This window comes from Lampris incognitus, chromosome 3 (genome assembly GCF_029633865.1).
Source record: "Lampris incognitus isolate fLamInc1 chromosome 3, fLamInc1.hap2, whole genome shotgun sequence".
NCBI lineage: Eukaryota > Metazoa > Chordata > Actinopteri > Lampriformes > Lampridae > Lampris > Lampris incognitus.
The window spans coordinates 18,893,703-18,920,013 of NC_079213.1; the positions used below are offsets into that span (position 1 = coordinate 18,893,703).

At 45.6% G+C, this 26,311-nt stretch overlaps 1 protein-coding gene across 1 annotated transcript in view; it reads left to right on the top strand.

Annotated features, from left to right (window-relative positions):
• The window catches only part of dock4b (dedicator of cytokinesis 4b), a 166,917-nt gene that overhangs the window by 47,705 nt on the left and 92,901 nt on the right, over positions 1-26,311 (top strand). The window contains exons 3-9 of the mRNA XM_056276678.1: positions 3,868-3,908; positions 4,643-4,698; positions 5,715-5,811; positions 6,545-6,693; positions 8,640-8,724; positions 18,124-18,275; positions 26,186-26,267. Coding sequence (XP_056132653.1) covers positions 3,868-3,908; positions 4,643-4,698; positions 5,715-5,811; positions 6,545-6,693; positions 8,640-8,724; positions 18,124-18,275; positions 26,186-26,267 — 662 coding nt within the window. The remainder of the gene's footprint in view (positions 1-3,867; positions 3,909-4,642; positions 4,699-5,714; positions 5,812-6,544; positions 6,694-8,639; positions 8,725-18,123; positions 18,276-26,185; positions 26,268-26,311) is intronic.

The window sequence follows — 26,311 nt, forward strand, 5'->3', positions numbered from 1 at the left end:
ACACTCATTCTCTTCTGCTTCCATACGCACACATACATACATACTAGCATATGTGTACTCATACACACACACACACACACACACACACACACACACACACACACACACACACACAAACTACCACAACCAGATGTGAAAAAATAGTCATTGGAAAACACACACACACACACACACACACACACACACACACACACACACACACACACACACATGCATCAAACCTGATGGACCGGGACTGAGTTTAGATCACATTTCCCTTATGATGCCTTTAGGAATATTAGGCTGCTCAACCAAGTAGTTAATGGCTCCAGCAGCATTGTGTCTGTAATGAATGTCTGTAGAAGTTTGTTTGCTGCTGTTTCCTGTGCCTAACGATGTCTAGAGTTCCTGCCTTCCTGCCCACGCTATGTCTGTGTTTCTCTTGCACACTCGCTCTTTTTCACTCTCTTCAGTCTTAATGTCTCTCTTTCTCTTCATCTCTAACTCTCACTTTCTTCTGTATTTGCACCCCTTCTCTCTCCCACTTGAAACCCCTCTCCCTTTTTCTCCTCATTCGGACTCCCTGCCCATCTCTTGTCTCTCTCTGTAGCCCTCTCTTTCATTCTTTTTCTCTATCTCTCACTTCCTGTCTTTGTATTCTTCTATCGTGTTTCGTTCTCTGTCTCTTGGTTTCGCCACTGACGGGGCTCTAGTGCAACGCTCCCGATATGTTTCCAGTTCCCTTCCTTTGTGCAGCTCAGACGCATACCTCCCTCTTCCCGCGCGTTTGACACACTCTGTCTCACTTCCTGTTTTCTTCTCTTTGACTGGTCAGATAGAGTAAGCCAGCCAGCTATCCAGGGTGTCAAGCAGCCAGCCTGCTGTGAGATTGCAGTAAAGGGCCTGGAGGAACTCTAGCCACACAATTGTCGAGGCGGTTTACACCTGGCATTAACATGCATCTTGGATGAGCCGATCACAATTGGACAGCTCAGAGTACAGTCGGTTCACACCTGGCATTAGACTGCGTCTCCACATGCATCTTGAGTGACCACCTGTGATCAGATCTCCACTTCCCCGCTCTATATGCAAATCAGCATGTACATCACTTTGATAGGGGTGTATGGTTTAGCCTCGGCTGCAAGCGGAGCAAGGGAGAGTGGCTTGCGAGAGAACAGATGCGATAGGGAGGCAGGTTAGTGATCAGCATCAGGTGTGTCAAACTAACAACCTTTATATACCACAGTGAAGCTAAGTCCTGGTCAAAACACAGGGCAGAAGGATATGGAGAAAAGGAGAGTCACACTCTCTGAAAGGAGAGAGCTAGGAAACGGCTCCGGCACCAGAGTGCATTGGCCCATGCGAGTAATTGAATGAAAGACATTATTAAATAAAGCCTAAAACCATGTCCGCCTTCATCTAAAACCCTCCTTGTGGCATAGACATGTCCCAATCACATAAATAAACAAGTAAACAAACATGTAAACACTTAGTACAGCAATGCAAGGAGAGAGGAGTCGAAGCAGCAGCCATTTAACAAAACGAGACATCCTTGCTCACTCGAGCCTATTTTAAGGCGCCGTCATGTTATACAAAATTTGAAGTGCTCTTAAAGAAATAAAATAGATTCTTTTATTTCCATTCCAATTTGTTGTGAAGCACAACAGGTTTTTAAAAATTGCTGTGTGAATCAGCAGTCAAAAGGATGGGAGACAAGCTGATGATGGGAGAGAGACAGAGAGCAGTTGGACTAATTGCTCTGCCTGGCGTTGACAGGAGAGCCGTTTTCTCATATGAACTTGGGACAGTTGCTCTTTCACACATCTAACCCAACAGGAGATCGTCCGTGTCGGATGCGTTCTCACCTACTGGAAATGCTCCGTTCGATTTAGAAGAGGGCCGGTGCCTGGGTAGAGCGTGCAGGGGGCAGGACGTGAGGCAAAAAGTACACTGCGTAAATCGCAGTGTTTTGTCTGCAGCAGTGTTTCCCAACCCAGTCCTCAAGGAACCCCTATCCTGCAGATTTTCATTGTAAACCTGCATAAGTATCCCTGTTTGAACTTACTCAACCAATCATCTCACAGCACTTAATTATGCAAGGCAACATCTGACATAATTCATTGCTGATTGGTTGAATAACTACAAACAGGTACCTATTCAGGGTTGCAAAGAAAATCTGCAGGATAGGGATTCCTTGAGGACTGGGTTGGGAAACACTGGTCTACAGCAGATCGAAGATGACGGACGAGGCTAGCGACTCATCTGTAATGATGACTGTTTTTGCATTGATACCAATACTTAATGTATTTGGAGGACGTCTCCATAATATCAACAAAAGCGTGGAAAGTAACAACAACAAAAAAGCATGCAGATAGACACATCATGCATCAACATGCCCACTCGCTCGCTTAAGCGGGAACTGACTACAGTACTAAATAAAGTGGTCATGTGTTTAACACTGTGGTCTTAGACAGATCACTCTTATCTGAGTGGTTTTATTCTAGTTTGGTTGGGAATTGTCGAATCAAATCATCAAGATGAATATTAGCCTGAGTCCTAGATGCTTTGGCGAGCCTAACTCCGATTATAATGACTTAATACATTTACATTTTCAGTATTTGGCAGATGCTCTTATCCAGCGAGACCTGTAATGATTACAGCGGTGGAATGAGCTTAATTTTACTCTAATCCAAAGTCACCGTGAGGGGGCGGGGGGGGGCATATCTGCTGAGGGCCTGAAATGTTAGTTAAAGTGTTAGATCGTGATAATCTGTAATGGGTTTTGCCGAGGCACCTGGTCGGAGAGCATTTGGGTGTAAAAGGAGCGGGGACACGGTGTACATGAGCCTTATCTTTTACACCTTTGTCTGTGCAGACCTCAGGTTTCTCACACCAGCTAAGACAGGTCGCAGCCTGGTTTACAGTAGCTGTGTGTTATCACAGCTTACGCCTCTCCAATGTGCTGCACACTGCAAAAAAAAAAACCCAGCCTCTTCAAACAAATAATTTATTCTCGTGCTGCACTGTAAAGGGTTGTTTTCCTTCAGACGAGTGCAGGGAGTTATTGAAACCACTTGAAAAGGAGTGAAATCTGGAATGGGTGAAATCATCTCATCCCCATTGACTTTATTACTCTTGTTTTGACAGAAGAGAGTGACTATGATGCAACATATAGCGTTTATTCTGATAGTGTGTTTGTTGAGGGTTGGTGTTTCCTAACCACAGCATCAAACGTGACGGTTATCCATGTGCCCCAGAGCCAACATCATGGCAGCACTGCCTGCAAGTGAAGGTGGATATTTTTGGCTGGCATGTACTGAAACTACGTGGAAAGTACTCTCAGAATGATAGCATTGCTTTCCAATCAAGTACTGTCAAATGCCAACTTAGATACACACACACACACACACACACACACACACACACACACACACACACACACACACACACACACACACACACACACACACACACACACACACACATATACATGCGCACGTGTTACACTTACATATGTAATCACAGCCACAGACACAGACACACACATGGATACACACACCAACACACACTCACTGAGGCAAATGTGTGCAAGCCCACACAGACCATGTGTGTGTGTGTACGTCCTTGCACATACTCACATGGAACCAATGGGCATCTGTGCACATATGTACTTTTTTACACACACACACACACACACACACACACACACACAAACACCTCTCTCATTCTCTTTCTCTTGTTCTCGCACGTCTCTCTTTTCCATTAAATGTATTTCGTTCTTCCCGACCCCCTCTCTACGTATGCTGCGGTCTGAGCCAGGTAGAAAGACAGCAGGTGTGAAAGTCAGAGAGACTTGGTGAAAATAAGAGCGGTGTTTTGTCTCTGCAGGCTGGTACAGAGGGTTCATCCTGAAGAATCCAAATGCTAAGGTGGGTGAGCTTGCTTTTGTGAATCAGTGCGTGCGTGTGTGTGCGTGTGTGTGCGTGCGTGTGCACGCTTCTTACCGCAAACATTGTTTTCAACGTATGGATTCAAAATAACATTGGCATGCATTTAAGCAGATTTAATGGCAGCTTTTATGAGGCAACCATGTAAATGCTGTATTTCTTTCTTGTAATGAGTATTACAATCTGTAATACTTGTGTTGGAATACTAGAATGGCACATATATGAAACTCATCTATATGGGTTATATATGTTATAAACCGTGTGTGTGCATGTGTATGTGTGTGTGTGTTATGCAGGCTGTCATGGTAGCAATTATTTTCCGATCTTGAAATATCAACCGTACTTTCATCTCCTCGAGTCAATAGGGAGCAACTCTGAAATTTAATAACACAAAGCAGCGCGTGCGTGCATACAGACAAACACACACACACACACACACACACACACACACACACACACACACATACCCTTACACTCTTTTCATCTGTCTCTATCTCTGTAAACCCAACTTCTTTCCTTTCAACTGTCTGCACATCTCTCTCTTTCCCCTCTCTCTTCCTTACCCTCTCTTCCTCTACACCACACACTCAGTGTTGTCCTATTGATTCCATGCATCACTTCCACATGTAGGCTGATAGTGCTAATGGCAGTGGAGCTGAAGGATTCAGATAGCATTAGGATGGCTACTCATTAGTCTGTTTATCTCTTGCCCATAGGGGATTTTCCCATGCAGCTACATCCACTTGAAGAATGCCCATATCAAGAACAAAGGGTAAGTCAACAGGGACCTCTGAGAGTGTATATGTGTGTGTGTGTGTGTGTGTGTGTGTGTGTGTGTGTGTGTGTGTGTGTGTGTGTGTGTGTGTGTGTGTGTGTGTGTGTGTGTGTGTGTGTGTGTGTGTGTGTGTGTGGATGTGGTTGCCCATTCACACTTCCTCTACAGGTTTCTCTCTCGCTCCCTCTCCATATATGTGTTTGTATGTCCTTCTCGGTCCACCTTCCTCCCCGCACAGTGTCAGTGATTTTGCAAAATGTTTACTTCCTTCTGTCGTAAAATGAATTCACAAGTTTCTACGAACGTGCAAAGGCAGTAGGCACAATGTTTTGGTAACTGGGGATATTTTTATAAACAAATGAAATATGACTTGATGGATAAAAGATGACATGATGGCACGGTGTCGCAGTGGGTAGCACGGTCGCCTCACAGCATGAAGGTCCTGGGTTCGAGCCCTGGGGTGGTCCAACCTTGGGGGTTGTCCTCTGTGTGGAGTTTGCATGTTCTGCCCGTGTCTGCATGGGTTTTCTCTGGGGGCTCTGGTTTCCTCCCATAGTCCAAAGACATGTAGGTCAGGTGAATCAGCCATACTAAATTGTCCCTAGGTGTGTGTGTGTGTGTGTGTGTGTGTGTGTGTGTGTGTGTGTGTGTGTGTGTGTGTGTGTTTGTGTTTGTGTGTGTGAGCCCTGTGATGGCCTGGTGGCCTGTCCAGGGTGTCTCCCTGCCTGCCGCCCAATGACTGCTGGGATAGGCTCCAGCCTCCCCGCGACTCTGAGAGCAGGATAAGCGGTTTGGATAACAGATGGATGGATGGATGGATAAAAGATGAAAGTTTGCAAAGTAGATGTTTTTCAAGATGACTCTCCTGAACTATGATGATACTGAACCGGCACTGGTGTGTGCACGTGCGTGTTTTTGTGTGTCTTTCTCTGTGCATATATGTTTGTTTTTTTCATGCATATGGTGCATCTGCATATAAGTGTGCTGACATGTGTGTGTTTTTCAACACACAGGCAGTTTGAGACGGTCATCCCGACAGAAGACTCGGTCATCACGGAGATGACGTCAACCTTAAGAGACTGGGGGGCGATGTGGAAACAGCTCTATGTGGTAATCCTTTGTACCCACGCGTCTGCCCACACACACACACACACACACACACACATAGGTCAGAATCAAATTGAATATGGTGCCTTTTTGATTTCTGCTGATGGGAATTAATTTGGTCTGGGTTAATTCCAAAGCCACAAACATTCAAAGCTTTATCCACACTCATTCATTTGTCGAATTGATTGTGTTTGTGGCCTGTTAAGCTATCTTGGGTGCTGATTAAACTGAGCTGATGAATGCTTGCAAATCAAAGAGCATAAATTGGTGGCAAAAAGCAGCAGGACACCAAAGCTAATTTGCACAAATCCATTTTAAGTCTCTCTGCCTCTTGCCCCCCCCCCCCCATCTCTCTATCTTTCTCTGGGTCGTCATCTCCCTCTTTCCATGATCAATTTGTCTTTCTCCCTTTTCTCATCTCTTTTTTTCCCCACTTCTGCTTTGGGCTGGCTCTTTCTTTCCGTAACCTGCCTCTCGCTGCCCTCCATTTGCCCTCCCCCTCACTCCTTTTCTCTCCCATTCTCAATCTGTCTCCTTCTCACTTCTCTCTATTTGCCTCCCATTTATCCTCTTTCACCCTTTTCTCACTCTCCCCACTTAATCTCTCACCTTTTCTCTTTCTCATCCGTCCCTCTCCCTGTCTCCCCCCCACCCCTGTTATTATCTCCTCGCTCTCTCACATCCACTCCTCTCTCCTTCCCCTCTCTCTTTTTGCACTGTGGCCCTTCGTTCTCAGAAAAATGAGGGAGATCTGTTCCACCGGCTCTGGCACGTGATGAATGAGATCCTGGACCTGAGGAGGCAGGTGTTGGTGGGACACCTCACCCACGACCGCATGAGGGACGTCAAGCAGCACATCACTGCCCGCCTCGACTGGGGCAACGAGTAAGTAGAGAGTCGGTGTTTTGTCGTAATAGCTTATTCACAATATTTTGTACTGCACCATTTTCAAACGTACGTTCAATAAAGCACTGCACTGTCAAGGCAAACAAAAGATCCAAGGCTATGCAAGTAAATGAAATTGGCACAAGGGTGGAGTTCAGGGTATGGATGAGAGTAGCCAGAGTAGTTGTGTTTCTTCTATAGATTCTCATACCTGATGATAATCTTGTTGTGAATCACATCTACTTTCCTCAGTGTTAAATGTGCAACATGAGACGTAGTATTAAACAGAGATGCGTGTTCTGTCTTTGGGGTAGTGGGATATTGAACTACAGCCAGGGTGAGGAGTAATTGAGGAAGGGGGTTTCTTTCCATCTCAGACTGTTCGTCCATAATCGCACAGTTTTAACAATCCAACCCATATCTACTGTCTCTCATACACTTGCACCAAACTGACTCCCAAAGATACGAAAAAAAATGCCTGTTAGTTTAATACAGAACATTTTTTTTTTAAATTTTCAATTGGAGGAGGATTCCATGTTTTATGGGACAGTGATGATGTTAAGGTAAATGGTGAGGTTGACCCCTGGATAAATGGTTTTAGATTACACACAGATATACAAAGTCCTTCTTGGGATTCTTGTATGGTTGACACTAGGAAGTAGACTTGAGTTATTTGTGTAAAGATTTGTTTTGTCTCTGTTGCAACTCACGCGATTCAGTCCTGGCACAAATGGCTCACATTCTTGCTGTGCTCCATCTTTCTGCCAGTCTTTGTCTTTCCGCAGCTCTCCTCTCTCACACACACACACACACACACACAAACACACACTTTCACTGTCTTTTTTTCCTTTCTCTCTCCATACTCAGTCTTTTATTGTCACCCTCCCTTCCTGCAGACATCCTCTACACTCAATCAACTCCTTTCTCCTTCAAATGGACAGCCGTCTCTTCATCCTGCCTCTTCTCTTCTCTGTCCTCCATGACATGGGGCTTGAAAAAAGAAAAAGGAAGAAAAAAACTTCACTCGGTTCTCTCTCTCTCTCTCTCTCTCTCTCTCTCTCTCTCTCTCTCTCTCTCTCTCTCTCTCTCTCTCTCTCTCTCTCTCTCTCTCTCTCTCTCTCTCTCTCTCTCTCTCTCTCTCTCACTCTCGCTCTGTCTCACACTCTCGCTGTCTTTGAATTCCTCTGTCGCCTATTTTCCCTCCCCTACTCCCATTGTCTCCCTATTGTTCTTCCCCTGTCCTTTCTGTTTCTCTTTCTGTTCTTTTCTGTTTCAATCCCTTTCTCATATAGACATGCAGGCATGCACACACACACACACACACACACACACACACACACACACACACACACACACACACACACACACACACACACACCCCGGATGGACAGCAGAGCACACAGCAGCTCGTCCCCTAGCTGTGGCGCTGTAGGATGGAACGGTTGACTAGGCCTGTCTCTCTTAGTCCAGACAAGCAGACACACACTCTTAACACACCGTGTCAGCCCTCAGAGATGGCCAGCCTGGCAAGAGGAGAGTGGGAGGGGGGCAGAATAGAGAGGAGATGGGCTGACGGGATGTGTGTGTGTGTGTGTGTGTGTGTGATGAAAGGGGGAAGAAGTAGAGAGCAGTTGGAGGAGATGGAGGGGAGAGGAGGCATGAGGAGGGAGGTGGAGGATAAATGACGGAGGAAGTGGATTAAATGGGGGGGGAACAAGAGGAGGAGAAGGAGGTGAATGGCTGGGAGTAGGTGGAGAAGGGAGAAGCTAGGGGAAGAGGAAGGCACTGAGCTTTAAATAGGGTGCAGCTGTCGGGAAAAGGAGGAGGACCGTGGGAAAGCAAGGAGAGCAAAGAAAGAAGAGTAGAGTATTTTTTTAATTCATGCTTTCCTGTGTGTGTGTGTGTGTGTGTGTGTGTGTGTGTGTGTGTGTGTTCGTATGTTACAGGCAGCTTGGCTTGGACCTGGTCCCGAGGAGAGAATTCAGCATGGTGGACCCCGATGAAATCAGCGTCACAGAACTTTACAGACTTGTAAGTGGCTGAGCGACCCTCCGTACAAAATACAGAAAAACACTTAAGGTTGAGAGAGAGAGAGAGAGAGAGAGAGAGAGAGAGAGAGAGAGGCTGTCCTTTAAGCAACTAATCCTGCTGAATTCCTTAAGCAAGAGAAGGAGGCCTCACCTGCTCCATCCTCACAGTAAATGGCAGCAAGAGAAGAGAACATTTTCCTTACAGCATTAATAAAATACTCCAAACTCAAGCGAGATAGAGATTTTCATAGGCACAGCGTCGATATTATTAATAACCCCCCCGGCTTACACCGCAACACAACACACAGACAGTATAGTTGTTCTTGCGGTTCATAAGCTTGTATGTGCGCCCAAATACTCGAGCTTGGAGGCAGGGAGGGAGTCATCATTGCGGGTTTGTTTTCACACCTGAGAATCCCTCTGAATCATGGCTCGATTGCACAACATAATCAATGTTGCTTCTGTAATGCGCACTAGTATGGAAGGCCAGATGCTTCTCTGTGGTTATTTTATTACAGTTTGTTTGGTCCCGACTACTAACAGCCATGAACACCAGTTATACCCGGGTGTGTGGCATGACATTGTACAGCAGCACCTTAAAAAATGAGTCGTTTGAAAGGATTTTAAACAACACAGATTCTTTAGGGGGTGCAGTTTTTCATGAGAGCCCTGTTTTGGCATTTCCAGATGATGATACTGTGAGTTGGTTATGAGAAAATTCCCTCAAATCCAATTTTAGTCTCCTTCATCTTCCTTATCACTTCGCTTCGTCTTCATAAAAGCAACACAAATCACTGCCACTAGTGCAATATATATTTTTGCCTCTTTTAGTATACAACCATATGTTTCGAGAGTTTCAATGTGTCAATAGCTGTATCTAAAAATGCAGTCCATTAAAGATGGCGGCACAAATTCAAGTTTGTGGCGGTCTCACCGTCCATGCACTGTCTTTTTCCACATCTGCATCGTAAGTTTGTGTCATTTGATCGCTGGGAGAGCTGGCGCTGGATCGGCTGGGGGTGCTGGTCTGCTGTCCTGTGAGCCCAGGGACCATGGTCCTGCCCTGCCCGAAGAAGAAACACCGAGGGTGATCGGAACTGCCGGTCTGCATGGGCAGACCGGCAGTTCCGATGACATTATGAGGGCAGTCTGGCGGCGGCCTCGCCCAGCGTTGACTGTGTTTTTGGCATCATCGTGTGGAGTGCAGGGAGGTGTGTCGGGGGTGTCTGGCTGGGAGAACTGACATTGGATCGGCTGAGAGAGTTTGGTCTGCTGCGTCAGGTGGGCCCAGGGACCACGGCCCCGCCTGCAGCTGCGCCTGAGGAGGAAACACCGAGGGCGGTCTGACAGGACACAGAAGCGGGGCAGGCTAAGCTAAATGCTAGCCCATGCAGACCGGCAGCTCCGACTGTCATCCTGGCGTTTGCTCTCTTGGACAGGGAAATTTTTTTTTGTTTTGATATGTTGGATATATGTGTTTTGTAGTTTTTGTAGTGTTCTTGTAGTTTGGTTATATGTTTTTGTCTTTGTGTTGCACTGCTGTGGGCTGAGGGAAGCAATATTTCATTTCATTTCATGTGCGCAGGTACATGGAATGAAATGACAAATATTTCTGATTCCTAAAGGTATCCAACGCTGCATGAACCGAGGCCTGCACCGATCAGTACGGGAAGAATACGCCAACCGCCAGACCCCAAGTCCATAGCAAGACAGCTCACGCTGGCGATTTGCAATCTTGTGCATGCGTACTGAGCAATGAATGAGGCCCCATCTGGAAACAATAGGATGCTTTTGAAAAGCCCAGCAAAGGGGGACACATCTGATGCATTCCCTGTGAGACCTTTTGGAGGGAAACATCATCCTCAAATACAGAAGCCGGACCCACCGTTTCAGCTTCGCTGCATCAATTGAAGTGGCCCTGTAAAAGAAAAAAAAAATCAACATATCTCTTCAATTTAGAAAACCCAGCGTGTGGATATTATGGTGATATTGTCAAGCACTAATGTGTGTATAGTAAAAAGGTGTTGTTTGTTGTGCCTTCTACTCTCTTTCCATCATTCCCCATACATTTCTCAAACACTCCCTCCCGTCTTCCCTCGTAACGCGCTCTCTGTTTCTTGGTCTCGCTGAGCCCCCACTGCTGTTACCGTGGCAACCACATCTCTGCCCTGACGCAGTGTTGTACCACACACACGTTTCGAAAACACACGCACAGACACAACAACACCGTAATGGCTTCGCGGTGATAATTGGAGCTCTTAATCCATTTGTTTTCTTTTTTAGTCGAAACAAAAGCGGGCATGGCGGGATGAAAGCCTAATGCACCTCTGTTAAGCAGTGTACAGTATGACCAAATGACTGCAATTCCCCACTTCTGAGACAAGCTAAAGGGAGAGTCATTTACTGTGATCATGGATACAGGAGCACCCGCACACACACATGAAGACGCACACCACCAACACACCAATTCCATCCCAAATTACATTGATTTTCTTCTGTGGGACCTTGTTTTTGAATGGTCTCCTTTGTTTTCATCCTGTGCACCACCATGGTGTGGCTTAATTGAATTGAGATGGAAATTACCTCTGCAGGTATTTGAATGTTTCGGTTTTACCACAGACACGTGGACGGGAAGTAGAGAGTTCAGTTCGGGGACCACCAACATTTTCATCTCTGCCAGGCAGTAGCCAGGAGGGGATTATGCATTTGGTCGCTTGTGTGCATGTGTTTGTGTGTGTGTGTGTGGGGGGGGGGTCTGTCTGTCCGCGGCTAATCTCCCAAACTACTAGACCCATTAGCGTGAAAAAAATTTTGTGCACAGTTATGACTGTATGAAGAAGAACCTCTCGTGGTTGCAGTTACTTAAAAACCTTTGAAAAATGTTTGTTGTTTTTGTTTGTTTTTTTTGTCATGTTTGTCATCCTGAACGCAATCACCGGTTGCTCTCCTCATTCACTCTCTAGCTCGCTCGACCAATGCTGCTCACATGCACAGCTCACATCTACTGTTGAGTCAGATCGGGCAGCGATAGTGTCAGAACCAAAACATTATGTAATCGGGTATGAGTCTTGAAAGTAAACGAGAGGTCGATTGTTTTTTGCAAATCAGCAAATAACTCACTGCTGATCTCAGCACAGGAGAATTGGAGGAACACTGGATGAACCAAAAATAAATCAAATCAAATCAATTTTATTTGTATAGCCCAGTATCACAAATTACAAATTTGCCTCAGTGGGCTTAACAGCAACACAACATCCTGTCCTTAGACCCTCTCATTGGATAAGGAAAAACTCCCTAAAAAAACCCTTTAACAGGGAGAAAAAATAGGAGGAAACCTCAGGGAGAGCAACAGAGGAGGGATCTCTCTCCTAAGACGGACAGCGTGCAATGGATGTTGTGTTCACGCAATTTACATAATACAACATTGAAATAGGATAACAGAATTATAATGGACATAAAATTTATAAAGAACATGATGCACAGGATGCCAAGCAGTGTCCACATGCCAACGGAGCAGTCCAGGACCCAAGCCACGCGACCAGCATCATCATGTAATAAAAGAAAAACTTATGTGAGGAGTAGAAGGGCAGGCAGCATCCAAATGGCGGCCACCATCACCACGGAGACCTGGGAGGAGAACCGACTGCACATGCAAGCAAGAGAGACTCACATTATACCATTCAAACACAGAAAAAGAGAAAGGAGAAGACATCATTCAGAGAGACAGAAAAGACATGTTAGAGAAGAGAACAGTTTGCAATAGTCATTAGCCATAATCAATTAAGTCATCAATTCGTCATAATCTATACTCGATAATCTCGTCGGCAGAACAGTGGTTGCATAGTAATAAGTTTTTTTTTCTTCCATATTTCCCGTTCAGTCGACTTGGGCACTGTGCAAAATTAGCTTTATTCACCTCGCCGCCACGCAGAAGTGCCTTAGTCTCCTATGTTAAAACTCTGATATGAAAATGCAATTTCAAGAGCAGGATTAATCACAATCACAGCTGAAAATCATCTCAGTTGCTGTGATAACACAGTGCCCATGGCTGAGCTGTTTTCTTATCGTTGTTTTATAAATGAAAGCCGATCAATCAGCAGAGCAGCCATTCGCCTTCATTCATTTTATGTCATGAAAACCCCGATAGTTAAACACATTAGGGCTGTGAAATTATGATAGCCTTATCGCTGTTGTTTCCTGTTGGACTTGGTCGCTTTCGTGCGAGGGTCCACCTAGGAGGCTACACATCCACAGACTGACAGGCAAAACGTTTTTATTAGGTAGATTGCTTAGCTTGAGCGCTGCATAGTAACAAGTTTTTTTCTCCATATTTCCCGTTCAGTCGACTTGGGCGCTGTGCAAAATTCTTACAATGGCGGGACAAACACTGGTGTTTCTGTACATGTGTGTGTATTTCTGTATTTCCCTTCTCCCAGTAGACGAAAAAATGGTTTGTCACCAAATGCAAAGATCGGAGAAGGGGCGATACTTGCACCAGGGGGAGATCTGCAGTCTACGTAGTGCACTCCTCTAGTTGGAAAAAAGACACCTTTTTTTTTTTTGCAAAGTAACTCTGTTGTCAAGAAGGAAGTAATCTCTGTTTGTGATATATAAACTGAGGGAGTTCAGAAGGCAAAAAAAAATTCCCAAACTGGATATGTAGGTGTCCATTATGAAACTCCTCAGTGTTATATAACCACTGGTGTGATGTAAGATCCTGAAAATACACTTTTTTCTATGGTCGTGACTTTTAACTGAAATTGCTGAGAAACCTATTTCAAACAGTGAATTGGCTCCCTAATCCCATGCCAAGCCCGTGTGCCTTAAAGCTGTCTTAAGTGCAAAGGCAAGTAAGCTTCAAACCCGTTACTTCCTGACAGAGAACCGAGAGCGGACAGCCCAGAGTGTAGTTCCCTGAGCCGTGAGTTCATTAATGATGACAGATCAGACAGCGGTGATAGATTACTTGGGTCTGGCCAGGTCAGAGTGAAAACACCTACATGCCCTCAGCCAGCACGATGAAGATTTCACTATATTACACAGACGCGTGCGCACACACACACACACACACACACACACACACACACACACACCATGATGTTACCCTATACTTGTGGGGACCCCTCATTGAATACATTTATTCCTTAGCCTTAACCTTAACCACCATAACTACATGCCTAACCTTAACCCTTACCCTAACCTTAACCTAATCCTAATTCTTACGTTAACCCTTAACCCAAGTCCTAACCCTAAAATGGACCCTTTCCCTCATGGGGACCCATAAAATGTCCCCACAAGGTAGGTGGTTTCAGGTTTTTCTATCCTAATGGGGACATTTCGTACCCATTAGGATGGCAAAACCTGGTATACACACACACACACTCATATATATATATATATATATATATATATATATATATATATATATATATATATATATACACACACACACACACACGCACCTCTCACTTCTGATTTATGTAACACAGGTCTTCCCTTCTAAAACCCACGAGCTTAAAACAGGAATTAGAGGAGGCGTAAGGAATCACGTAGGAGCAAGGGATGAAGGGAAGCTTTGAATAATAGATTAAATGGAGGAAAAATAGATGTTCCCCTTCGGCCTCGGTTTGACCCTTTCTCCTTCTAGAGGCGAAGGATATTTAGGCTGTCACTCTGCATGGTGCAGCCTCACGCTGTTAAGACAGACGTGCTGGAAAATATTATCAGTAGGACAACATTAAGATGGTTGGGCAAGCACATACACAGGCATGCATGCATGCACACACGCAGACACACACACACACGGTATGTTTATTCCGCTCCCTTTCTTTTTCCTGTCCCCCCGTCTTCCATCCTCTCGTTCTCTCTCCCTCTCTCTCTCGCTCTCTCTCCCTCTCCCTCCTAGCGCTCAGTGCTGTGTGTTGTCAGCAGGGTTGCCAGTGTTGTTCCAAGGCTGTCATGTCTGTCCTTTGTGTCTAGTCATGCTGAAACCGTCATACAGCCACACTGCTGCCGCCTGGCAGCTTAAATGACACACTGAAAATAACCCCCCTAATGAAATACCACAGCTTATTACAGGCCTACGTAGACCTGGTCATTTTGAGCAAACCAAGCAATGTAATCCTGTTGCATATGTGAGGTTTGAAAAAAATGAATAACCTTGCTGCCATACCCCCATACCCTTCTTCATCTTCATTTCCTTTGTGAAATAGGGCAGCGCAATAGTAAAAATGTAAAATATTTAGATTAATAAATAAATATATAGGGGTGGCACAGTGGTTAACGCAGTCGCCTCACAGCAAGAAGGTCCTGGGTTCGAGCCTTGGGGGTTGTCCTGGGTCATCCTCTGTGTGGAGTTTGCATGTTCTCCCCGTGTCTGCATGGGTTTCCTCCAGGTGCTCCGGTTTCCTCCCACAATTCAAAGACATGTAGGTCAGGTGAACCAGCTGTAGTAAATTGTCCCTAGGTGTGAATGTGTCAGCCTTGTGATGGCCTGGCAGCCTGTCCAGGGTGTCTCCCAGTGACTGCTGGGATAGGTTCCATTATCCCGTGACCCCAAGTTGGATAAGCAGTTTGGATAATGGATGGATGGATGGCTATATATATATATATATATATATATATATATATATATATATATATATATATATCATAATTTTGACATATTTCAGTTGCAGCACAACTTGTGACATTATATATATTATCATATATATATTGTCATATTGCAGTGTTTTGGCAATGTGATCAAGGTGTCCTCCACTGACCTTCCCCGTGAAGATGTGCATGTGTTATCCAAAGAGAGTTGAAATTGTCTGTGTTGCTACATGAGTGTTCTGCTCTCAGTATATTTATATCAACATTAACTCGTATTTTACTTTACTTCCATATAAGCAACCTCTGATTCCAGTTTTTTTTTTCATGTTTGAAGTAGCTTCAGCTCTGTGTGTTCAGTGTTAAATCCTGGCATTGCTTTTAAATGTTTCTCAGTCAGCAAATATTGGCCAGAACACACACACACACACACACACACACACACACACACACACACACACACACACACACACACACACACACACATATCAGTGAATTACCTTGAGGCTTTTGACCTGCACTCGGCTCTCTCCTTTTCCTCTGCCACTTTTCTATTCCTGTCTTCTCCTCATCCCATCATCCTCCTTTACGCGTTCCTTCCTGCTACAGAAGTGAATGGAGGCTGAGATTTGGCTGAGGCTCCACTGGCCATCTGGTGCTCTGTTTGTGTGTATATGTCTTTGTGTGTGTGTGTGTGTTTGTGTGTGCGTGTGTGTGTGTGTGTGTGTGTGTGTGTTTGAGAGAGAGAGAGAGAGAAAGAGACAAAGAAAAAGAGCATCTTTGCCCATAGTTGTGTGTGGTGTGCAAGTGTTCTGTGTGTTTGTGCCCTGCACTGATGTTTAATACAGCCATCAGTTCTTGTTCCTTTCTGGTGCTAACACCAGATTAACACGAATCTCTCTGTTTAAAATGTAGCTGCAGTTTTCGCACTGCTGTGTCTGTAACTCACCAGCCCATTTTCATTCACTACCCTGCATCAGGTGTAGTGTGGCTAACATGGCTGTTATTGAGTTACTGTAGTGTGTGACAACATTGATTTTAGATGCAGAGGCATAGGCAGTAATGTGTGCGGCTGCACTGTTGTGCCGCAGAACGGCTCCCATTTAAATTACAGGTGACTAATCTGGAGTGATTTGTATTGAGTGCGAGAGCAGAGTTTGCAGAAATGCTCAGGTGCAAGAGTCAATACCATGGCCCCCTGACAAGTAGGCGCATTGAATATTAGGGTCTGCCTCGAACAGTCACGCTGAGTGGGATTAACAACTATGCACTAAACAACTGGGACAGCTTTCTAATATTGCATCGCATCCCACGTTGCCTTCAAAATGGCCTCAGTATTTTCGGGGGACACAGATGAATGGACTGGTAGTGAGTCTCTACTTGAAACCTATGAATAGCTCCTTCCATCTCATCCCGCAGACATTCAGTTTGACTTAGATCTGGTGACTGGGTGGGTAAATGAAGGTAAAGTCGATGTCATGTTTATGGAGCCAAGTAAACGTTGTTGGTCTTGTGGCGTGAAATTTCATCCTCCTAAACAAACATTCACAGATAGGTGCTGTACTGTTTTGAAAGGAGGCAGATGGTTTGCATGATGTTCATTCCTTGTGATGTTCCTATGTTGTTTTATCTCAACCAAAGGGGTCAAATAAATGCAGCCAAGACTAATTTCAGCTATATTTTGTCCACCAACTGTATTAAGGTAACGGCAGGTAAAGAAATGAGAGCTTGAGGGAAAGCTTCATGTTTGTTTTTTTTCTATTTCCATGCTCCATTTGTCATGGTGAAAGCAGCTTAAATGTATTTACATGGGTGAAAGCGATAGAATACCCCTTCAACAAAGTGCACTTTGTTGTTACTTTGTGTGTTTATGCGGATCGTCTATAATTGATCCTTCATGCGGTGTACCCAAGAAAATTGTTGCTACTTGAGATTTGTCATATTTTTTTAAACCTCATCAAACATTTTAGGATTACTCAAAACATTAATAATAAGAGCATCTGGGTAGTGTAGCGGTCTATTCCGTTGTCTACCAACATGGGGATCGCTTGTTCGAATCCTCATGTTACCGCCGGCTTGGTCGGGCGTCCCTACAGACACAATCGGCCGTGTCTGCGGGTTGGAAGCCGGATGTGGGTATGTGTCCTGGTCGCTGCAGTAGTGCCTCATCTGGTTGGTTGGGGCACCTGTTGGGGGGGGCGGGACTGGAGGGAATAGCGTGATCCTCCCACATGCTACGTCCCCCTGGTGAAACTCCTCATTGTCAGGTGAAAAGAAGAGGATGGCGACTCCACATGTATCGGAGGAGGCATGTGGTAGTCTGCAGCCCTCCCCAGATCATCAGAGGGGGTGGGGCAGCGACCGGGACGGCTCGGAAGAGTGGGGTAATTGGCCAGATACAACTGAGGAGAAAAAGAGGGGAAAAAATCCCCCCTCCCAAAAAAAAACCCATCAATAATAATATCAAAATCGTCATCAATTAAGCAATCATCATCATCATCATCATCTTCATTACAAGGGTTGAATTTATTCATTCGTTCCAAAAATTTCTTTCATTCATTCAAAATAGTTAATATCTAGTTTATGAATGAAACTAAATGTAAATATGCATATGCAAATCTGCAGTAAAAGATACCTCCGCTAGCATTTCCAGACCTTATATTAGATATACCCAAGTTGTTTCACTGAATTGAAGACATTGAAGAGCTCTTTCTAAAAGAGGTTATGGATTGTAAATGCTTAGGTTTGCTGATTTTACAAGAGATAAACTCTTCTTTTCTCTTCTCTTCTCTTCTCTTCTGTCCTGTAGATGGAACATCGACATCGTAAGAAGGAGACGCCAGTGCCAGCCAGCACTCACCACCTGTTTGTTCATATGAAGAGTCTGATGAGTGCCAACCTGGGGGAGGAACTAGAGGTCTTCTTTCACATCTATGACGGACGGGAAAATCGCCCGCTCAGGTAAAGAAACCTGATGGCTGCCATTTAGTGACATGGTCGGACTGTCGACGTCTGGCGTAATTTCTCCATGAAAAAACACGCCACGAAAAAAAACACGTATCATTCACCGGCAATTACAATCTGATTTATGTTTACAAAGGTTTATTAGATGGAGCCAGATGTCACAGTGTGTTTAAATGCTTGAAAGTAGGCAAGGCCATGTTATTATCTCTGCCATGGGCGTCACTGCTCTCCACATAACAGAGCAAATGACCCTGGAGGCTGTAGTTAGACCAGATAGACACCACAGTGGTTAATATGAAGACTTCACAGGCACGTAAACATGCATCAGCTCATGCACGTTGGTGAATATTTGAGACTTTTTATAATAAGCGGGGTTTACATTCGACTCAGCCTTTTGCCCCTGTAGTTAACATTGGAGGTTGTCGTTGATGGCCTTCATGTTTTTGTTTGGTTCCTTGGCAAATGCAGCCTAACAGTGAAAACCAGCCAGTTCTGTTTCTACTTCTAGTACATGCAAGTCGGTCGGGCTGTGATGGAAATAGTGTGATGCTGTAATGATCTCCTAAAGAGTAATTAGTTTTGTTTGCTCGATAATAGTTCAGATCACAGGGCCGCCTGCACAGCAACATTGAAAGCATTTTCGCTGCCCACAGTGAACGAGCGGTGTAACTCCGATGTTGCTGAAAATCCGTTATCTTGATTCAAATGGTGAAGATGCTGGCAGAACGTCATCATACGGTGCAGACAAAAGTCACATTATCCTCAGTTTTGCCACTCGGGAATTTGTCGAACCTTGGATGTGTGTAAAGGAGAGTGGCTTGCTCAACCTCCGTGTTGGAAATACCATGTGAGGAATGACCTCTGCTCTATTTTTACCTTGGGTGTGCAAGGCTGTCTGGTGTTGATGATGTGGTTTGTCTGAACACTGTGTGCCTGGAAGAAAGACGGACAAGAGGTAAGAAAAAGAGAGAGAGAGGGATAGAGAGAGAGAGAGAGAGAGGGAGAGAGAGAGCCAGGGAGAAAAAGAGGGAGAGCATTAAAGTTAGACCTTACGTCATATGCGCAAACACATTCACACGCAAACGCAAACCTGCAAGCACTTTCTGTCAAACACACTCCTGCAAACAGACACTCATGAAGGAATACACACAACCACACGCACACAGACACACACGCACACGTACACACGCATGCAGTGTATCAGTACATCAATACCCATAATTTGAAAGCATCTATTTTAGGGTGTTCTTCCCGTCTGTCTCCCTTTAACGTGCACCTCTGAAGTCAGCGATAATGAGGGTAATTTTTAGTGCCTTTACCCAACCTGCACTTTGTCTTGAAGCAGGTGATTAACATCCAGCGGTATAATCTTAATTTCCACTCCAAGCATATGCAGTCTCTCTCTCGCTCGCTCGCTCGCTCGCTTTCGCTTTCTAATTTCTAGCCCCCTTGAAATTACTGAGTACATTAAGCATAAATAACACCGTCTCCCATTTGAGATATATATTTTTTCCCTCACATTATCCACCACGTAATGAACTTGCGTCTTTAGATGATCAGCTGAAACACAAAGAGCTCTCACAGCTTCTCTCAACATGCGAAATGTCATCTGCTATGAAAATGGCATCAAGCAGCCTGTATGAAAACCCAGTGTTTATCGCAAACACCCAAGAAATGTGTCAACTAAAGTTACATACATGCAGGTATGAATAACTTCAGTAAGGAGATGTGGCTCCTGTGTGGGTGCTGAATGGTTAGCACAGTTAGCCTTGTAGGGAAAAGGGTCCTTCATTTGAAAATTTCTTTTTGATGTTTTCCCAAGGTTGGGGTTTTTATTGGGCTTGTCTAATCTCTTACCACAGTACAAAGATATGCAGGTTGGGGCGGCCGGGTGGTGTGGCGGTCTATTCCGTTGCCTGCCAACACGGGGCTCGCCAGTTCGAATCCCTGTGTTACCTCCGGCTGGGTCGGTCGTCCCTACAGTCACAACTGGCCGTGTGTGTAGGTGGGAAGCCGGATGTGGGTATGTGTCCTGGTCGCCGCGACTCCTCTGGTCGGTCGGGGGCGCCTGTTCAGGGGGGAGGGGGAACTGGGGGGAATAGCGTGATCCTCCCATGTGTTACGTCCCCCTGGCAAAACTCCTCACTGTCAGTTGAAAAGAAGCGGCTGGCGACTCCACATGTATGGGAGGAGGCATGTGGTAGTCTGCAGCCCTGCCCGGATTGGCAGAGGGGGGGAATCAGCGACCGGGACAACTCAGAAGAGTGGGGTAATTGGCCGGATGCAATTGGGGAGAAAAGGGGGGGGGGCCATGCAGGTTGGATCAGTTGTCGACAAATGATAGATTGTCTGTGAATGTGTCTGTATCCTGAGATGGACGGGTCCCCAATGCCTGCCGGGATCGGTTTCTTGTCTCCACTTGAGACATATTATTAAGTGACTTTAGAGAATTAATACATTTGTGAAGAAAAAACAAAAACAATTAGAGATCAACAATTAGCATTGATGATGTCTTTATGCATGCTCAATAATCCAGGTAAGAAAATCACAGAGAGGTGACTCAGTTCATCTGGACACAGCGTTTATTGAGAGAGTCACCTTTCTGTGAACCTTAATAACGGCAGACTTGAGAACGAGCCCCTTAGAAGAAAAAAAAAGGACCTTACAGCAAAAATCAGACACAGGTGCCCATAGCAGTAGTGGCAGACAAAACCACATTTTTGTTACCAGTCAATCTGTTCTCCTATCTCAGTTCAATACTTATTTTTTTACATTTATTTATTTATTTCTGATTTTCCCCTTTTTCTCCCAATTTAGTGGCCAATCGATCCCTATTTTAGTTCAAACACCCACCCTCATACTGTATGTATTCGCCAACTGCATCTCTCTGGCCGGCAGTCTCAAGGGAGATGCCTCGCCACTTTCATGACAAGGCGACTCCAGGCCGAACCACTGCTTTTTCCGACACACACAGAGACGCATTCATGTGACGAACACAAGCCGACTCCGCCCCCCTCCCGAAGACAGCATTGCCAATTATTGCTGCTTCATCGAGTCTGGCCATAGTCGGATCTGATGAGACCGGGGCGCGAACCCTGGTCCCCAGTGGGCAACTGCATCGACGCAAGGCCGATGCTTAGACCGCTACACCACCGCGGACCCACAATACATTTTCACCAGATGTGAGGGTCAAGTCTGTCTCAGGCCCAAGCCGTTGTACCTGGATTTGTGTCTGTGTGTTTTAAATTGATAGCCTTTTCACCCACGTCAGTTGTCTTCAGTCAGATCTCTCACTGTCTGATCTCTCTCTCTCTCACACACACACACACACACACACACACACACACACACACACACACAAACCGCTGTGTGCGTGTGTGTGAATGTGTATATGTGTCTTAGAACAGATGGGGGTCTGACCCATTGTCATGATGTCATGCCAACACTGCTGGCCCCTATTCAGACCGGCAGTGTCTTTGTGTTCAATACAGACCCCCTAGCTTACTCCTTAGCCACGCACACACACACACACACACACACACACACACACACACACACACACACACACACACAGTAAACATGTCAACATGCCATGCTCACACGGGATCCAGCTTCTGCCGTCTCTACCAGCCAAGTATTCATGCTGTTAAGCAGGCAGACACACACACACACACACACACACACACACACACACACACACACACACACACACACACACATAAACAAACAAACAAGCACAAGTGCAGTCCAAACTACAGAGACCCTTTATGCTGCCCCCCTCCATGTGTTGTTCTCTTCCTGTACTTTGTCAACATGCAGTCACACGCAGTCTGTACTGTCACCAGAACTAACGGCTTCCTCTCCACACTCATGCTTAACAAGGGCAACAAGGGATGACTGGCAATTTGTGTGTGTGTGTGTGTGTGTGTGGCTCTATGGCTGTAACATGGTTCTGCCACCACCGGGGATAGGGTTGCCCATGGGGGGCCAGCCATAAAAAGAAGAAGCAAGCATTGTCCTGTAAATACGCTTCGGCTAAAAAAAAAGACAAAATTATGTCTGTCCGCCTTCCTGTGTCTTCTTGCATCATTCTGCTTTCATATCGTCTGTCTTTCTACCTGTCTGCCTTTGTCTGGCTAAATGTCTTTAAGCCTCTGGGTTTGTGTATCTGTCGGTGCTCGTTCTTTTGTGGATCCGTCTTTGCTGTATTTTTATCTGCGCTCATACACACGCTCTCTGTCGAGGCATGTGTATTCACACAAACCCCTGGACCCCACCCACCCTTTATTGCCTCCCTTTTCCACTTTGACTCCATTGTGGAGTAATTTTCTTGTCTGTCACTATCCCCCTGGCAGTGACGGTGGCAGGGGGTGGAGCGTGTCGCTCAGTGGCGGTGGCAAGTAATTGATCCAGTTTTTTTGTGTGCCAGTCTCTCTCTCTCTCTCCCTCGCTCTCTCTCTCCTGCTCTCTCTCTCTTCTCTCTCTCTCTCTCTCTCTCTCTCTCTCTCTCTCTCTCTCTCTCTCTCTCTCTCTCTCTCTCTCTCTCTCTCTCTCTCTCTCTCTCTCTCCTGCTCTCTCTCTCTCCCTCTCTCCCTCCCTCCCCGCAGCCCCTTGTCAGGAGAGCATACAGCTCCTAATGTAATCATCGATACTGGGAGAGGAAACGGCGAGCGTTGTTAGCAGCGCGGTGTGGCCCGGGGGTGGGGGGTGGGGTGGGAGGAAAGCCGACCATTCATGTTATGTTAATGAGAATGGTGATAGAGAGAGATATGGTCCCATGGTGGGTTGGGGGTGGGGAAGGGGGTCCGCCAGTCCCCTTCACCAGGCTGATCAACAGACTGCAGCCTACGTAGGAGAGGTGCTGGGGAGGGTGTGTGTGAGTATGCGTGTGTGTGTGTGTGTGTATGCGTGTGCGTGCGTGCAAGAGGGAGGGCTTTTGACAGTCACATGTGTCCATGTTCGCGGGTGTGGCTGTTAATTGAAAGTGGAGATTTCAACAATGCAGCATTAATTAGGGTTCGTGAAGTGTGCTTGCCCCTCTCATGCTTTATGCATAGGAATCTATCTGCATGGCCAAATTAATGGCCTGAAATGGTATGGAGGACAGCTAATGGGGAAGGGGCTAACCTAAATCAAATAGGGTAAATAATTCTCAACTAGTTTATTTTCATACGGGTGATGAAAGGAAATTCTTACAGAGGGAATACGTTTATGAAATATCATTAGGATTTGCATAATTTATCGTAAGTGTGCTCATTAGTTCAAATGAGAGCTCCAAAGTGCCCTATACATATCCAAAGCAATATTGAATTACAGTGCAGCTAAGATATGGCGGCCACTTATTCGCATCATAAAAGACTGTTGTAAACCATTATTATCCATTATAGGTGTATGCAACATTAAGTGAGGCGTTCATGAATTTGTCAGCGTCTCTCATGTCGTTGCCTGAATGGGACAGGCTACTGTAGCCCGTGCCGTTAGCCGCGCCAGCCAATTGGCTCATTGTCAGGCGTTGGTGAATTACAAGGTTTTCTCTCTGCTTATCGGTGGACTGTGAAAGTCACCTAACTGGATTAGCCCTCAACTCGCCAGCCGGGATGAGACAAGCACAGCAGTAGGCCTCGGCTGCTCTCCCCTCTCTTTGTGTGTGTGTGCGTGTGTGTGTGTGTGTGAGAGAGAGAGGGCAGACGAGAGAGAGAGAATGATTGTGAGAGAGTCAGAGAGAGGGGATAGAGTACAAAGAACATGAAAAGGCAGTGTGCCCGCCCTTTTCGCACAACACACACACACACACACACACACACACACACACACACACACACACACACACACACACACACACACACTGTGTAAGGCATGCGAGGACGACTCTGTTATTTCAACAGAGTTTATTTTGAATCCTAAGTCTGTAGTCTTTCATATCCCAAAGCTGCTTGAGACAAATTAGATGCACAACACAAATACTACTCTAATCGCAGCATGATCAGAGCGATTTGTAATCTATCGTTGTCCATGTGAGCAGCCTAACGATGAATTTTCATTTCATCTCAACGTGGTTCATTCTTTATAATGGCGGCCATTGTAGAGGCACCCTTCCATGCGTCCATCCTGCATCTACAGTACATTGAGGACCTCGGAAACCCCCCCCCCCCAATTGTATCCGGCCAACTCTTTCGAGCCGTCTCGGTTGCTGCTCCACCCCCTCTGCCAATCCGGGAAGGGCTGCAGACTACCACATGCCTCCTCTGATACATGTGGAGTCACCAGCTGCTTCTTTTCACCTGACAGTGAGGAGTTTCGCCAGTGGGATGTAGCACGTGGGAAGATCATGCTATTCCCCCCAGTTCCCCCTCCCCCCCCCGAACAGGTACCCCGACCGACCAGAAGAGGCGCTAGTGCAGCGACCAGGACACACATCCAAATCGGGCTTCCCACCCGCAGACACAGCCAATTGTGTCTGTAGGGACGCCCGGCCAAGCCCGAGGTAACACGGTGATTCGATCCGTCGATCCCTGTGTTAGTAGGTAACGGAATAGACCGCCACGTCACCCGGACGCCCCAGGAAAAATTCTCCCTTGAAAGCTGTACAGTGGAACCAAGATGGGATACCGTGAACCAGAAATCACAACTGTAGTCACCAGACTGTTGCTCATAACTAAAGGAGGCTGAAGAAACAACATGAGTTGAAGTCAGCTTAGCGAGCAAGAAAACACGGGGACTTCTGCAATATCAACATCCGTATATGCAGTTTCTACAATTGGATTCGAATTTCCGCATGCTAAACCTTTAACCTTTAGTCATAACCTCTGATTTATGACTACAAACTTTTGATGTTTGCCGAGTGATAAATGGAAAGACGTTCTTCACACACTGTGCTATTTATGGTCTCCAATCACTGTCACAACCACAGGCAAATAACGGCAACCGAGACGCTAGTACATTTTGACTGAAAATGTACAAAGTCAGCGTTTGGTTGTTGCCTGTCATCATTTTTTGCTGACGGTCCAGTATGTGGGTTAGGGCGTCTCTGAGAGAATCCACAGTATGCGTCAACCCAATGAATATTTTATTCATTGGAGGAGGAACTGAGCGTGGTTGTTCTTGTTGTCGGGTATGTTGTGAAAGGTCTTGTTTGGGGATTTGGCTGAGTTATTCAAACTTTCTCTCTCTCTCTGTCTCTCTCTCTCTCTCTCTCTCTCTCTCTCTGTGTTTCCGTGTCTCTGCCTATTCTCCTGCCTCGTATTACATTTTACGGTTTTAGACAGCTTTGGTTTGAAGTTTGAACTTTGAAGCTGTTTTCCACGTGCCTGCAGCTCAGTGTTTGGCATGTAGGAACTTGACACCATTTCTATACTTTATTTTCTTCCTGTGACTGATGGTCTTGGTACCCGTTGTTTTTGTCCCTTGCAGTATCCAAAAGATGCATGCACACCCCCCCCCCCAAAAAAAGGAAAAAAGTTAGAATCTCAGGGTGCAGAATCAAAGAACTATAACAAGTGTCGTAGAAGTAGGACCCCTACACTGAATTGAATGCTCCAAATCGGCGTTATTCCAACTTAACAAAGGGTAAAATTACCGTTTGGCCTCGTTTCTCTTGTGGAGATGTTATATGTCATATACATTGTTCGTTTATGGTGGAGGTTTGAGAACCTATGTTTACCACCCCCCGTGGTCATGTCCAGAGCTGGATATTTGAAATAGGCCAATAAAAGGGCACACACAAGATCTGATAAAGGCTGTATAGTTGAAATGTTACCTGCAGCGGACTAAATCTGATTTGAGGTATTTGATTTAGTTTGTGAGTCCTATTTCTCTGAATCATGTGTTGACCCCTACACCCATCACTCCTAAACCTACTCTTTTCTCCCTGTATTCATTCCACTCTTGCTCTGTCTCACCTCGTGCAGTGAAAGGTTCTTTGTCAGACTGAATAAGAGCGGAGTGCCCAAGTCGCCAGAGAAGACAGAAAGACAATGTACTCTCTTTGTGGTGAGTACTGAGCCTGACTCTGTATGTATGTGCACCCTGATCGT